We start from the raw sequence: 14,553 nt of genomic DNA, 5'->3' as shown, positions 1-14,553 counted from the left end.
CCTTCACTCCCCTCCGGCTCAGGGATCAGCTGTGGGGGGACCTCAGGTGCCCCCCAGACCCAGGAGGCACCAGTCACTGAGCCGGGGGGCAGGTGCAGGGGGTGGGGGCCCAGCGCGCTCCCCAGCAGACCAGAAAGTGGACCAGAAGTGTTTCCACTTCCACTGCCCCCCCCCCCCCCCCGCGCTTCTGTGGGACACTCCATGTGCCCCAGCATCACAGCATTCATGATCTGCCTGCTACCTAGAAGTATGTAGAAAAAACATTTAAAGTTGTGTCTGTGTCCAAATCTGAATTTTTCCAAATCAATTCAGAGGGTTCCGATTGGATTCAGAGACATTAAAGGGTCTTCTGATTTGATTCGGATTCGGAGATTTGGCCACTGAATAGGGCCGAGTCAAATCAGGGGCTGAAGCTTTGCACAACCCTAGAATTTGATGCTTGGTGGGATGTTCAATGGATTTGATCTCACAATTGTGCCTCCTGCTATGCACTTGTGGCATGGCAGGAAGTATGTTTGTTGGGATTGTGTACCAGTTCTCATTGTTCCTTTAATTTAATGTCTGATGGGGGCTTCCCGTTCACTGATGGGGGCTTCCCCCTGCTACTCCTCTCCCGCACCCTTTCCCCCAGAAAAGAAAAAGATAATTAAGAGCTCTAGTTGGTAGCCCTAGTGCTTCATATTTCTCCTCAAGATTTTATAGATCAGTAGCAGCATTTACACTTCAGAATCTTGTTGGCAAAATGATACTAGGATTGCTATTGAGCTATAATAGTTTTACTGTGAATAAGACGAGGTGTGACTTTCTAGGGTGTAAGGCCTAGTCCCTTGACTCTAACTGTTCCTTGGCAAACACCTACTTACAGGCAGTTCTTTTGGTGTTCCCCAGTTCTTCAAAGTCTAATCTCTTTTTTTTTGTGCAGGGCACTTATCTTGTTTTGTGTTGTAAACTGTCCTGTTCTGCTCCTTTTTGCTCACCTGCTCACACTCAAATATCAACAAGGATGAGTGCAAAGTCCTTAGGACAGAACAAGCCCGTGCACCAGTACAGGCTGCAGGCTCGCTGGCTGTACAGCAGTGCTGCAGAAAAGGACCTGGGAGTTACAGTGGACAATAAGCTGAATATGAGCTGACAGTGTGCCCTTGTTGCCAAGAAGGATAATGGCATACTGAGCTACACTGGTAGGTGTCAGAGATGTCAGACTCACCTGTGGGCTTGGGCTAGATCTAGACTTCTGTACTCCTCATAGGCTGGATTTGGCCTGAAGCACTACCATGGTAGACTAGCGGTTGTTTTGCAGCCACTGGACCACTTCTTCATTTCAGGTCAATACTTCTAGTATTTAGAATGACCCTGGGCTACTGAGCTGTATAGTGATACACTTCTTAATTCCAAGGTGGGGGGCAGGGGGCTGGGGGGATGGATGGATTTTTTTCTCTCTCTAAGGTAAAAAGCATTTTTATTTTTTCCAATTTTATTCAACTGAAATTCTGTTGAGAAATGGCTTGTGTACATAATATTTCTTAAATCTCTTGTATACAAGAACATAGCAGGCAAAAGACCCAGAATTGTAAAATACTATTGTTGACCCTTGAAGGAGATTTAAGGGTCTTAGGGTTACTTTTGACAGCCCCTGTTCTCAGCAAAATGAGTCCTCCAATTTGGTGAAAACAAAAACAAACTTTATTAAAATTATGAAATGATGATCTTGCTAACAAAGAATAACCCAAGATCTAGCTCGATTTGCTTCTGTGATCCAAACAGAAATAAGCAATCTTACAACTTGGAATCCCTATGTCTTAAAATCCTAAGAATTTCTAACAGATGAGCAGCCTGTTGGGGAGATCTTGCCCGAATTCGGAAACTAACTCCTAAGAGGCATTGGATTTTCATTACAGCTACAATGGGAGCCTCAGCAGAGGATGTCAGAGGAACATGTCTCTGAGCACTGAACTCTTTTTTTACCCCTCCTGAAAGGTTTACAATGTTATTTGATGAAAATGTTGACAAATATGGTAAAAAAGAAGACGTTTTTGTTTCATTCTGTCAGACGAGCTTGAACAAGCTGACTTGAACCTTTAATCAAAACTGGATGTCCTAGGACTGGGCTACCTAGCCCTGTTGAGAAAATTCTCAGTAAAGGCCCAATAAAGCTACAAGCATGCAAGCTAAAAGGATTCAAATTTAACACAAAGAACTATATTATACGAGAATCATTTAATACTTCTCACCTATTAACACTGTGTAGTATTGTAACACGTCTGTGACCACCCAGAATCACATTTTGTTATGCTGAATACAGTGGCCACCAGAAGCTTTGTATTGCTAGATTTGGATTTCTCTAGCTCCCAAAACTAAGATGTAAGTTAAAGAAGAATCTCCATTAGTAACTTATAGCAGTGGTTCCCAACCTCTTTAGACTCACTACGCCCCTAGAGAGACTCAAGACACCTGTGGGTAGACTTGAGGCACTCCTCAGAAAATGTAAGCTCTATAAGTTTTCACTTGGTTTTTGACTACAGAAAAACCAATAGAGCAATTCTTTGGTTGCAGAGAACTCAAAGCCACAGCAGGTCAGACTGTTTTTAACGCTATGGATTGCTAATGAAAAGATTCAAGTTTAACAGATAAATCACATTAGCATACCTAACAGTGTTAACATTGTGTGGCACCCTGCATCACCCTTGAAAGGATCAAGGCATGTTAGGGTGCTGTGGTACCTTGGCTGACAATCACTAGCTTATAGTCCAGCCAACTGGTTCTCAATCTTTTTGGACTTGAGGCACCCTTCCTTAACTTCTGTGATTTGAGTGGCACCCAATTTCAAAAATGAATTTATAAATTGCAATGCTTACTTCCTTATGGAGGGGCCTGGCAGTGTAAGTAGGGGATCATCCAGGCAGGGATAAGCCTGAGCCTGAGGTTTTCTGCTAGTTCAGCTGTTTATCTGCTAACACTTATCTCCTCAGACCTCAGATTCACATACCTTTTAAAAGATCCAGGAGCAGCTCAGGGTCTCCCAGCACCCTCATTGAGAATCATTGGTCTAGCTTCTATGGTAGGCAGTCTAGCAGTTCTGACTCTGACAAGAAGTGGGAAGTGGATCCTTAAATAGCACATTGTAGTATGTGTTTGTGTTTACTGAGAGTTGTCAACAGACTCATTAGAGTCTAAATGGTCAGGCAATATTCTGTGGAGCTAAAAGGGGCAGATCTTCCCTAAATATCTTAATGGGGGATAATTTTACTTCTGTTTCTCCCTCTTCTTGAAGGGGGAAAAATATTTTGGACACAGATAAGAATAGTGGTAAAAAATTTAAAGTATAGTGATGCTCAAAGGCTAAAATATCAAATAATGGGGGTTAACATTTTTCTGTTATAAAAACAATCCTGCCTGTATTGTTCTTCTGTGTGATTCCCTTGCTTCAGTGATATAACAGTACTAAACAGTGCTGCTGAATATCTTGAAATGGAGATTATTCATAGATATATAATTGAGGATACTGCCACTGTACTAGAAAGACAGCACCAAAGACCAGAAACACAAACAGTAGCCTTAAAACTAAAACAACAATACAGTATTGGTCACAAAAGGAGCGTGAAGGCACAGAAGGGCTGGGGGATGAAGGAGTGGAAGGGTATGGAGGCCTAGGAAAGGGGAGGTGTGGAGTTGTATCCCAGTCTGGATACCAGTTGTCATAATCTTTAAAAAGAAAGAAAAGGGTCTTATGCTTAACTATACATACTGGACTGTAAGTAAGTAATTTAACAAGAAAAGGTGTTGGTACATACTTATCAGTTGCTCACGTTCTGAGTTTTCTGGTGAGAGATCAGAAACAAATGTAAATATGACTTGACTGTCAGCTGTATTAATGAAAAATTAGTAGTGCCTTAGTACTGACTATCCAACTGCACCTCCAACCCAAATTGATGTCTAAATGCCGCTCAAAAATTAACTGGGCTGACATGTTGCCAGATGAGGTAGGTCTCATAGTTTTGTACTGAATTTAATGTAGCTTCCAACATTTTGTATTTGCTCTTATACAACCTGTTGTCCTACAGGTGAAGGAAGTAGCAAATACATCTAAAAGGTTGGATTTATTGTTAAAAGGTAATGTGCAAAACTAACTTGCAGAAGTCAGTAAATATAAGTAACATATAGTGGGGCCAGGCACAGCACCTCTACTCCCACCAGGCAGAACAAACAAGCTCCAGGAATGCAGTGCTTGTCACATCCTTCCTGGCACAAATGCAGGGAACCAGGGATACTCTGCCCAGTCTGGAAGCAGCAAACACAGGAAGAATTCCCTCCCACTCCCTGCTTGCTGCTGCCAAGGAGACCTGGACTGCCTGCAACTGAGCAGGGTGTCCCTAGCTCCATGCACAGGTGGAAGGCAGTGAAGAGAATTTCCTTTCCTGCTCTCAATGTTTGCTGCAGCTCTGGAGCTCACTTAGTCTGCCTGGTGGGAGCAGCAAGCTGTCCTGCTCCTAGTCCTGCCCCTGCTCATCCAGCCTCTAGTGGCAAGTCACAGCAGTGCAGCTGATGGACAGTCAGAGTAGGTTTTTCACCTTACTGTGTGACTGCTTCACTAAGTGGAACAATACTAAGCCAATTAACATTTGTTCAGCTTACCATGTAAGGTCTAACAAGGCTCTAAATGTGGAAACCTCAGGAACATACTAGGGTGGGGAGAGTGCACCAGGTTGGCAATTGGCTGCCACTGAAGAACTCCCCCCACTCCCCGATCGGTGATCTGTTGCCTCCCCTGACTCAGGAGGCACCAGTCACCCATGGAGCAGTGTATCTGAGCGGGGAGGTGGAGTGGAGTAAGCAGAATGGTACTTTCCTGCCCTCTCACCCCCCAACCCCTGAGCCTTTGTCAGAGCAGGCAGAGCCTTGTACCTAATATGTATATATCGGGCAGAGGGAGGGAATATGGGAAAAGAGCAAAAGGAGCACAGTGAGCCTGACTATGGGACTACTGCTGCTGAGCACAGCTGACACTGCTACATGTGGCAGAAGGAGTCTGGGAAGATAAGCTTTCCCCTCCCCTCATTATCCCCGCCCCCCATCCCCCTCTACTAGTCTTTGCCCTGGGCACTTAATGAGCTCACTGTGTCTCTGGAAGACCTCAGATAGAATCCTATTTCATTTTACACACTAAATGTCAGTTAAGCAGATGTGGTAGTGGAGATAGTGTTCACCCATCACATAATAGTCTAGTAGTTAGAGCACTCTCCCAGGAAGTAGGAGTCTTAGGTTATGGGCCCTCTTTAGCCTGTAGGGATTCAAACCCACATCTCTCACCTCCTAAGGATAGTGCAACATGACTACTTTTTCACCAGAAATTTCTAGGTAATATTTTTAAAAGATTTCCTTGCACTCACCACAGAGGTTGCCTGCACACTTTTCACCATTGCACTGACTGCATGTTGCTCCTGCTGTGTAAGGTTTTGTTGGATAATTCCCACTGAAAAGCAGAACAACATCATGTTGCTAGATTAACACAGGCATGAGCAGAGGCAAAGCCTTCTGGATCTACAGGCTAGATCCACTGCCTCTGTGAATTGGATTGTTGCCAACCTCTGTCCTAGTACATAGAAATATTTGATAATACAGTAACCCTAGGAAACATGTCTAAGTATGCTGTGCAAGAGACAAGATCTTCTCTATGAGGTTGGATATTACTTGGATTCTTTGGACTCTGGATTTCCCAGGTGTGCTCCAGCATCTTTTAAAATAATGTCAACTTACGCAGGTCCGTAGTTGCAAACAAAATGTGCCGCATTGGAGATACCAGGAAAATTTGTAACTCTACGACAGAACTGAACTGCACAGCCAACTTTGTAACTTTTGGCCCAAACAACCTGAAAAAGAAACCAAAGTATGTTACATGCTTTCCCACCCTCCAGGATTAATAAGGCTACTACAACTTGTGATAAAAGGAGAAGCAGGAAATCAAGTTGGATATCTTGGGTAGCTTTGTAACAGCCCACACAGAAGGCATAGCAACTAGGGGTGTGTGAAGCTTCAGTCACCAATTTGATTCAGAGAAGATTTGGCACAATTTGGAGGCCGAATCACCAAATCTGAATTGAATCAGGAGACCAAAACCCTCTGAATCAATTTAGAACCTCCGAATCAGTTCAGAAAAGATTTGGAAAAAGATTCGGCAATTCAGAAGGTAGTCTTTCAGGGGAACAGAAACTGAGAAGAGGGAGGGGGAGCAGGGGGGAAAGACTGACATCTGTAGCTGGCCAGTGACTGTGATCTTTCCCTGAGTCCCCTTCCAACCAGAGTGCTCTGGGGGAGGGACAGAGAGACAGCACATAAGACTCTGTCTGCAGCCTTTCTGTGCCTTTTGTGAGCTGTTTCTGCCTGAGCACCAGGAAGGCCCCCTGTTACAGGCTACCATCCCTGCTGTTTTCATCTTGCTGCGCCTTAACACACATATAAGGTCTCACACATCACGAGTTTTGCTTTCAGAAGCTTGAGGTGCAGTTTCCCAGAACCCTCTGCACCTATTTCCTTGAAATCTGTCAGACTTCGTGGCCTCAGCAGGGGCTATCATGCCTGCTGTTTTCACCCCGTTCTGCCTTAACACACACATGTGACACGTGTTTTGCTTGTCAGCACCTTGAGGTACAGTTTCCCAGAAACCCCTGCACTTATCTCCTTGAAACTTGGCAGGTCTTATGCCCTCAGAAGCTACCATTCCTATTGTTTTCATCCAAATCTGCCGAAAAAACGACAAAGTTATAGGTATTTCAGTGATTCTCCATTATAGTCTATGGCCGAATCTCTGAATCGCTCTGAATCTCCACCAAATCTTCTGAAGCCGATTTGGCCGAATTGATTCAGGACAGTGATCTGAATCTCCGAACTGAATCATTGTCTTCTGAATCAGCTGAATCCAAACTGAATACTTTCCTATTCGCACAGGCCTAATAGCAACAGCTTAAGGCAGTAGTTTTCAACCTATTTAAACTCCAGGCACCCTGTAGAAAATGTTTTCATTTGAATTTTAACTATAGGGAAATAATACAGCAATTCTTAGTTTTCATTTGAACTCTTAGTTTTCACTTGAATTTTGACTCCAAAGAAATAATAGAGCAGTTCTTCTGTTGCAAAGAACTCAGAAAGACCATGACAGGACAGAATAGTTTTTAATACAATGGATTCTTATTTGAAATCTCTTTATCATGTGAGTTATGTTTGCCCACCTAACAGTGTTAACATTGTATAGTACTCCACAGCACCCTTGAAAGGATCTCATCGCAGCCTGGTTCGGAATCTTTTTTTTTTTTTTTTTGTAATTTAAACAAAAAATGTAATTTCCTCAATTTATAATTTGTTTCCTCTGGGAACAGGGAAGCACCTGGAAAACTTGGCCTATTATTCTAAAACTGAAGGGCAGGTTTTATTTTATAGGTTTTCTCAACAGTCCCAATATTTGGTATTTGCCTCTCACTATAATAAAGAGGTAAAGTGGCCTTCTTCCTGATACTACAGTGTGGCAGTTTTTTTGTTGTATTTTTTTCCATGAGAATCACTCTGAAGCAACTTTAAACAGTGCTTTAACCATTTTAGCAAATATCTACCTCCACATAAGTAGTATTCAAAAACAGTTTCTTCTTGGGGTAAGAATACATGTTCAGCAAAAGCCCCCTAAATCCTTAGTGGAAGAAAAAACGTGCAATGAGTATAATTTTTCAAGGGAGGGCAATGGTACCTATCTTGTGTCCCATTCTCTTGTAGTTACTGTACTTGTCCAGGACAAGAAAAACCTGGATTCTAGATCCACCATAGCCTGGGGGGATTTGACTCTACATCTCTTACACGTATGATGGAGCTTGACACTATAAACCAATGAGGAAGGCATTGCCCTGGGAGAGAGAAGGCCCTTATTTTGGCCACTGCCCTGAAGTTGCTTATGCATTTTATTCAGGATCTATTTAATGCAAAAGTAGAAAAGTTTTTTTATTGTTTTTAGAGGACTTGGACAGGGTGGAATAGAATCACACTTAGGGCACTGTTACACATGCTCCTGGGGGGGGGGGGGGGGGGGGGGAGGGGGTGCTGCACTTTAATTAGAGAGGCTCTGAAAGCTGCTCTAATTAAAGTGCCGCAGTGTCTTGTGTTCCTGTGCTTCAAAATGGTGGCAGGGGCACTTGAACTAAAGCTCATTTGAACTAAAACGCCCACACTTGTGTACAGGCACCCTTTGAGACTTAGATGGTTATGTGCCACTTAGATACCTCAATGACAAAATAGGATCTGTCCCTAAATCCATATTAGAATATGATGGTCAGTGAAGCAGAACAGAACTCCAGGTGCAATACTAGAATAAATTGTATTTATTTATGTCCTTATTCAGATCATCCCCAATCTGTACAAAAATGCCCAAGGAGCTATGAAGAGAAGGGAGAAAAAGATTTCTAAATTAAAATAAAGTTCTTCTCAGATCAACCAGTCAGCATGTCTTTCCAGAATTAGGGCTATCCCAAGCACAGGGATATATGCTTGAAAGTGCTTTGTCTTTCCCTCAGAATCAAGGCTTCTAAACAGCACAGTATCCTCTTTTCTCTTTATCACAGTATTTTTGCAGAGTTCTCTTCACCTAGAATTGTCAGTTCAAATTGTATAACTGATTTAAGCAACAATTTAAAATAGTAGGCAACGTGTGCTTTTCACAAATCATTTGAAAGTTGAGACAGATACAAAAAAATTACCTGGGTGTAATGGCCACACACGCGAGTACAGGCACGGCTCTCAAAATCATACATATTGACTTCATCATACCAGTCAGTAAGGGCTGCATTCACAGAAAATAAGCCACTGCCAGTCCAGATGTTTTCTCCAACTGGAGTAAAGGTGGGATGTACCTTTCCTGGTACTTTAAGATAGATGTTGTGATCAAAGTGACATTTCTTTGCCCATGCTCTGGCAGTTTTAGCCAAAGCGGAGTCCCAGGACTACAGAATGAAAAGAACATGAATTAACATGCATTGGGATGTAGGTTGTAGCTGTGTTGGTCTAAGGACAAGGTTCTTTGGGTGAATCTGATATCTTTTATTAGACCAACTTAAATAGTTGGAAAACAATTATTAAGCAAGCTTTTGGGTTCAAAAACCCTTCATCAGGCTAAGGAAGTTTCTGCAGTTGGTGTGTGCTCTTCCTGGATGGAATGAAAACTAAAGAAGCCAGAGGCTGGTCTGGTAATATATCTCATCCAGTGCACCAAATGCCCTGATGGAAAATACGTAGGAGAGACCAAACAACAACTGCACACCAGAATGAATGCACACTGGAAATCTATCAAAGACTGGAATACCCAGTTACCTGTGGGGGCACATTTCTCACAAGAAAACCACTCTCTATCCAGTCTCTCAGTCCTGATCCTCAAAGGAAACTTACAAAACACTTCCCAGAGACGAGCCTATGAACTCCACTTCATCGATCTCCTGAATACTAAAAATCATGGACTAAATATAGACATTGGATTTATGATACACTATTCATCCCCGTTCTCTCCCCCCAACCCAGCCTGTCTCTCACCCATTGACTCCTCCGTCTACATTTTCACTGACTGCCTGTCTTATATGCATACCAGATCAGCCTCTGGCTTCTTTACTTTTCATTCCATCCAGGAAGAGCACACACAAACTGCAGAAACTTCCTTAGCCTGACAAAGGGTTTTTAAACCCAAAAGCTTGCTTAATAATTGTTTTCCAACTATTTAACTTGGTCTAATAAAAGATATCAGATTCACCCAAAGAACCTTGTCTGTTTGCATATGAAGTAGATGTTGTTGACTTTTCTCCCCATCCCATACCACTAGGGGAAAGACTATAAGGGGAGAGAGGAGGCATGGTAGGCGAATGCAGTGAATGAAAAGAGCATTAATTCTGATTTCTCAATCAGCTGGCAGCACAGGAGACAAAGCCTAAGCCAGTTTAGGAAATGAAGTGATCTGCATCAGCCAAAGGAACTCTCAGAAGAGTCTTTTTTTGGTCAATGCCTTGTGCCCTTGCCCCTCCACACCCCTTGCACCAGCTAAACTATGCATTGGAGATCCAGTTGTAATTGAAGAACTGAATTTTTTTCCAAACAAGTAAAACTGAACAAATTTGCATCTGACTAACAATTAGTTCCTTTTTTTCTATGACTCCCTGCTGTCTAGAGCATCTAAAATGTTCACACGACTAATGAAAAAAGTACAACAAAATTAAAAAGAGAAGTGCTAATTCAATAGCATGTTCTGTGCTTATCCATTAATATGTTATAAAGTTCTCTTACCATGCGGCGCATGTTGCTGGCTGTTGGATTCACCCTAGATCGAAAATGGTTATGACTTCTCACGCAATCTTCAATAAACTGAGGATTGTCTATATCAGGAAAATCTTGTTTGTTAGAGCAAAAAGGTAGATCCAGTAATGACAGCACAGCTAGGAACAATATGATTTTCATGATCATTATGTGTCTTTGATCTCTCCCAGGAGTTTGAAATAAGTATGCCTCAGCTGGAGAAGGTGCTTCTTGCCTTCTATACAGCTCTCTAGCTGGCAGTTGTTCAGCTCGATCATCACTAGCATTTTTGTGGTTTGCTAAGGTGAAAACATACGTAACAGGAAATGAATTGCTGCACTAGCTTTTGCACAAAAAAGGAAATGATTAAGAAATAGTTATCTGCATAAGATTCTTTTTTTGCCTTTACAGCCCTGATTAAACCCACTCCTGTAACACCTCATGCCACATTACTATTCCATCTGTGGAAGCACCTAAAGTGGGGTACGATGAGTGTCGTACCATCCGTCTCAACTGGGACCCCCTTCCCTCAGCTCTCCTGCCATGAATTGCTGTTAATGAATGAAATGAGGGGTTCAGTGATGATCCTCTTCCTGGGGACCCCGGAAACAGTGGTACTTACAATCTTGCCACTAGGTTCCACGGGGCTCCGCCTCCCCTACACACCATCCACTAGCCAACCAAATGGGTGGCACCTGCGTTGTTCAGCCGTGCCCTGTAGACCCCTTTCTCCAGGGGGACTGGCATCGGCATAGTTTCTGGTTGGCTAGCCCAGCTGTCATGACAGTTAGCATTTCCACCTCAGATGCTGACAGGCTAGGCTCCTGTTTGCTGGTGTCCTCCTCGCTGCCTCTGGGCGGAATGCCTCTAACAATCTTTACAAAGTAGACAGCTGGAGGGATGGGTAGAACTGCCTCCTCCCTCCCAGCCTTGTACAGGGAATCAGCTTCCCCTTGCTCTGGATGCCGGCATCAAGCCAGCTGCAATGCTCCTGCCTGCCACAGAAGCCTCGCCACACCTGGCATGCTCCACGCCAACGTGCTCCCTCTCCTCCCCCTTGCCAGGTTCCCATGGGGCTTTTTAATCTTCCTGCAGCGGCTTCTCCAGCCTCTGTGATTGGCACGGCTTTTCCCCACCCCGGGAACAGCTGATTGAATAGCTGGTGATGGTAGCTTGGCAGGCTCCACTGAGCTACCTCATCTAGAGAGGAAATCCGCTACAAAATTATCTTTGCCAGGACAGTGCATTACTGTAAACTTAAAAGGTTGTAGAGCCAGAGCCCAGCGAGTAATACGGGTATTTTCGCTTTGTTTCCTGGTTAGCCATTGCAGTGGGGCTTGATCCGTCACCACCAGGAATTCCCGCCCCATCAGATAATATTTAAAATATTCTATCACCCAGTGTATCGCCAGGCATTCCCTTTGGGGGCATTATTTCACGTCATGTGCTTAGTGGCCTCTATGTAGCAGTATAACTGCAGTTCTGGGTACATATTCACTGTTTGCAATTTGTGCTTAATATAGCTGTGCTTCAGTTGAGTGGCAGTGTCGGGAAATAGAGTGTTCCAGGTATACTCCCCTGTATAAAAAAAAACAGGAAAAGGTTTGTGTACCCCTCTAAATTTACACTATGGAAAATAAAAGAATGACTTCTGTCATGATACTGAGCTGTAACCTAACAATATAAGAGAGATTTTAGAGCTGTTGTTCAACTGTTCTGCACTTTTCTTCATTTATATTTCCTCTTTCACTCTTACAGTCTTTTCATCCCTCATCTCATGTACCTTTTATGCATTTGCTGCATATTCCCAAGAGTACATGCACCCTAATTTGAGAGTACTGTTTGATACCATTCCACACAACTGTTTATCTAGCCTTCACTTTGACAGAAAAAACTTATAAAGTGACAGAGATTCTAATATACAGCCTCTCTAAGTAATCTCATCCACTGCTTTCCCACTCTCCTATTTGGAAGGTTCTCCTTTATTACCTAAACTAAATCTCTCTTGCTGTAATTTAAGCCCATTACTTTTTGTCTGGGCCTCAGTGAACACAAGACAAGTGATCACTATTATCAGTATAACAATGCTGTAACGAGGTACTCAGCCTGCAGTTCAGTCTGAGATCCAGCTGCAGGTTGTCAGCAGTTAAGTGTCTGCGTGGCTGGAAGGCTGGCAGCATCTGCAACAGATGAGTGAATAAAGGTAGAGCTATGAAGAGACTTAAAAGCTCCAGAAGTAGTGTAAAGGGGAGAAAGGGAAGGTTGCGGTACAGAGGAAGAAGCCTGTGTTGCTTTCCCACCCTTGATACAAATGCAAGTGATTTATCTAAATGTGGATTCAATAGCTTCTGATTTAGATTTAGATGCACCCACTATCTACTGCGGTGGTATACATTCATTCAGTCATTTGGTCATGTGTTAAGTTATGTACCTCGTAGCACCACTGGATGGCACTTACATCCATAATGCTTTTTACAGAGTCGATGCATGTAGTTCAAATTTTCATGCTTTGGGTGGTGCTGTTCTAGTCAGAGAATATATCTATTTAATTTTAATTTAACTTTAATTATTAACTTTAGTTTAAATACTCTGAAAGCTTAAACATTTAACCTTAAATAAATAAATGAATATTAAAAGCTTAAATATTTAAGATTTAAATAGTTAGCTTTACTTGCTTAGCTTTAATTTAACTGTAATTAATAATATATATGTAAGCATGCATATATGTATATAAAGTAAATTAAAGCTTTCCTCTCTGTAAAGAATAAAATTTATTTGCTTGCTAGTCTGAGCCTGGTTTCTTCTTTTGGGGAGGGCCATCCCACCATTCCTTGTGGTTAAGGGGTTACTTAACTTCACAATGGTGGCAATTACCAAGTTGATTGCTTTAGTTATCATGCAAAATGATAACTAAAGCAAAAAAAATGATTGGGACCCTAAATGAGACTTAACCCTATGCACATGTATCATGTCATGGGTTATAACACATTATCGGGTTTTAGAGTGTAAAGTCTGTCATGGCCTCCAGAGCCTGATGAAAGAGTGGAAGTTTTGTTGGTCTGTCTGTCTGCTTATTTGTTGTTTTGTTTCTATGGGGATGAGGTTGCCACATTAAAAAAAACAACTGTTTGGAAACGCAGAATGCAGAACTGACTGGCCTTCAAAAGAAAGCTGGGTGGTGGTGTGCTGACAAAACCTTTCTTATCAAATCGTTTTCTTTCTTCCCTGCCCCCTCCCGCTTTGGGTTTTTGCCTGCTATATACCTGAAGAAGGACTTTTTATTGTCCTTGATTGTTGAAGCCAGCCTGAGATCAAGCCCCGCCTTGGCCTGTCTAACTGATTCCCTACAATAGTGTGCCAGGAAGATATATTCCTCCTTGGTGGCAACTCCCTGCTTCCATTGCCTATACATCTCTTTCTTTACCCCAGGGAACTCCTGGAGTTCCCTGTTCAGCCAAGGGTGCATTTTTGCCCCCTTACCTCCCTTCCTACAAAATGGGATAGACTCCGTTTGAGCCCCAAGGATCACTCCCTTGAGATACCTCTAATCCCCCTGGACCCCCAATTGCTCTATGTTTTTGAGTTGCATCCCCTCACTAACTAGCTTTCTAAACTTGCTAAAGTTGGCCCTTCTGAAGTCCAACACCTTAGCCCCACTAGTTACTTTACCCACCCTTCGCTGGATAGTGAACTCAACCAAGTGATGATCACTATCTCCCAGGCTACCATGAACTCGCATGTTCCCCATGAGATCATCCCCTGTTGCTAAGACCAGGTCAAGCAAGGCGCTGCCCCTGGTGGGACTAGACACCACCTGGGTTAGATGGAGGTCCTGCACACAGTGTAAGAACCTCCATGAGTGGCTTGTTTTGGCTGTCTGCTCCTCCCAGCAGATATCTGGGTAGTTTAGATCTCCCATGACCACTGCCTCCCTCACCTGTGTGGTGTCTGCTAGTTGCCCGGAGAATACATCGTCTAGCTCTTGATCTTGTTGAGGAGGCCTGTAGTAGACCCCCACAACCAAGTCCTTTTTCCCTGGCCCCCCCGGATCCTGACCCACAATGCCTCGGTGTTCCCCTCCTCCACCCCCGCCTTGATGGTGGAAGACGTATACTGCTCCTTAACATAGAGTGCTACCCCGCAACCTTTTTTCCCCACGCTGTCACGCCTATACAACCTATACCCCTCAATGACTACCACCCAGTCGTGTGTAGAATCCCACCATGTTTCAGTTTGTCCGACTAG

The 14,553-nt window shown here is 43.2% G+C and overlaps 1 protein-coding gene across 2 annotated transcripts; it reads right to left on the bottom strand.

Moving 5' to 3' along the window:
* Nucleotides 1–205: 205 nt before the first annotated feature.
* LOC102565955 (glioma pathogenesis-related protein 1-like) lies at nt 206–12,888 on the bottom strand. Of its 2 annotated transcripts, none has more exons than XM_019493783.2 (6): nt 10,300–12,888; nt 8,733–8,975; nt 5,755–5,867; nt 5,388–5,470; nt 3,792–3,818; nt 206–3,082 (listed from the first exon to the last, which is right to left on the bottom strand). In XM_019493783.2, exons 1-6 carry the CDS (start codon nt 10,474–10,476, stop codon nt 3,054–3,056), a joined length of 672 nt encoding a protein of 223 aa, XP_019349328.1. In that variant the 5' UTR covers nt 10,477–12,888; the 3' UTR covers nt 206–3,053. The 2 variants fall into 2 exon arrangements, with proteins under 2 accessions (XP_019349328.1, XP_014451350.1); XM_014595864.3 differs by having other exon boundaries at nt 206–3,702; nt 10,300–12,887.
* Between the last annotated feature and the right edge of the window lie 1,665 nt (nt 12,889–14,553).

This window comes from Alligator mississippiensis, chromosome 4 (assembly GCF_030867095.1).
Source record: "Alligator mississippiensis isolate rAllMis1 chromosome 4, rAllMis1, whole genome shotgun sequence".
NCBI lineage: Eukaryota > Metazoa > Chordata > Crocodylia > Alligatoridae > Alligator > Alligator mississippiensis.
Note: the sequence above shows the minus strand (reverse complement) of the source record. Positions and strands in the feature narration are given on the sequence as shown.

Excerpts from the sequence above, each read along its gene's own strand:
- LOC102565955 (XM_014595864.3), bottom strand. The coding sequence starts at position 10,476 with ATGATCATGAAAATCATATTGTTCCTAGCTGTGCTGTCATTACTGGAT. Across the intron at positions 3,819-5,387 it reads GTGTGCAGGCAACCTCTGTG|AAAACTCAGAACGTGAGCAA; the intron begins GTGAGTGCAAGG and ends ATCTCTCACCAG. Across the intron at positions 3,703-3,791 it reads AGAACGTGAGCAACTGATAA|ATTATGACAACTGGTATCCA; the intron begins GTATGTACCAAC and ends TTCTTTTTAAAG.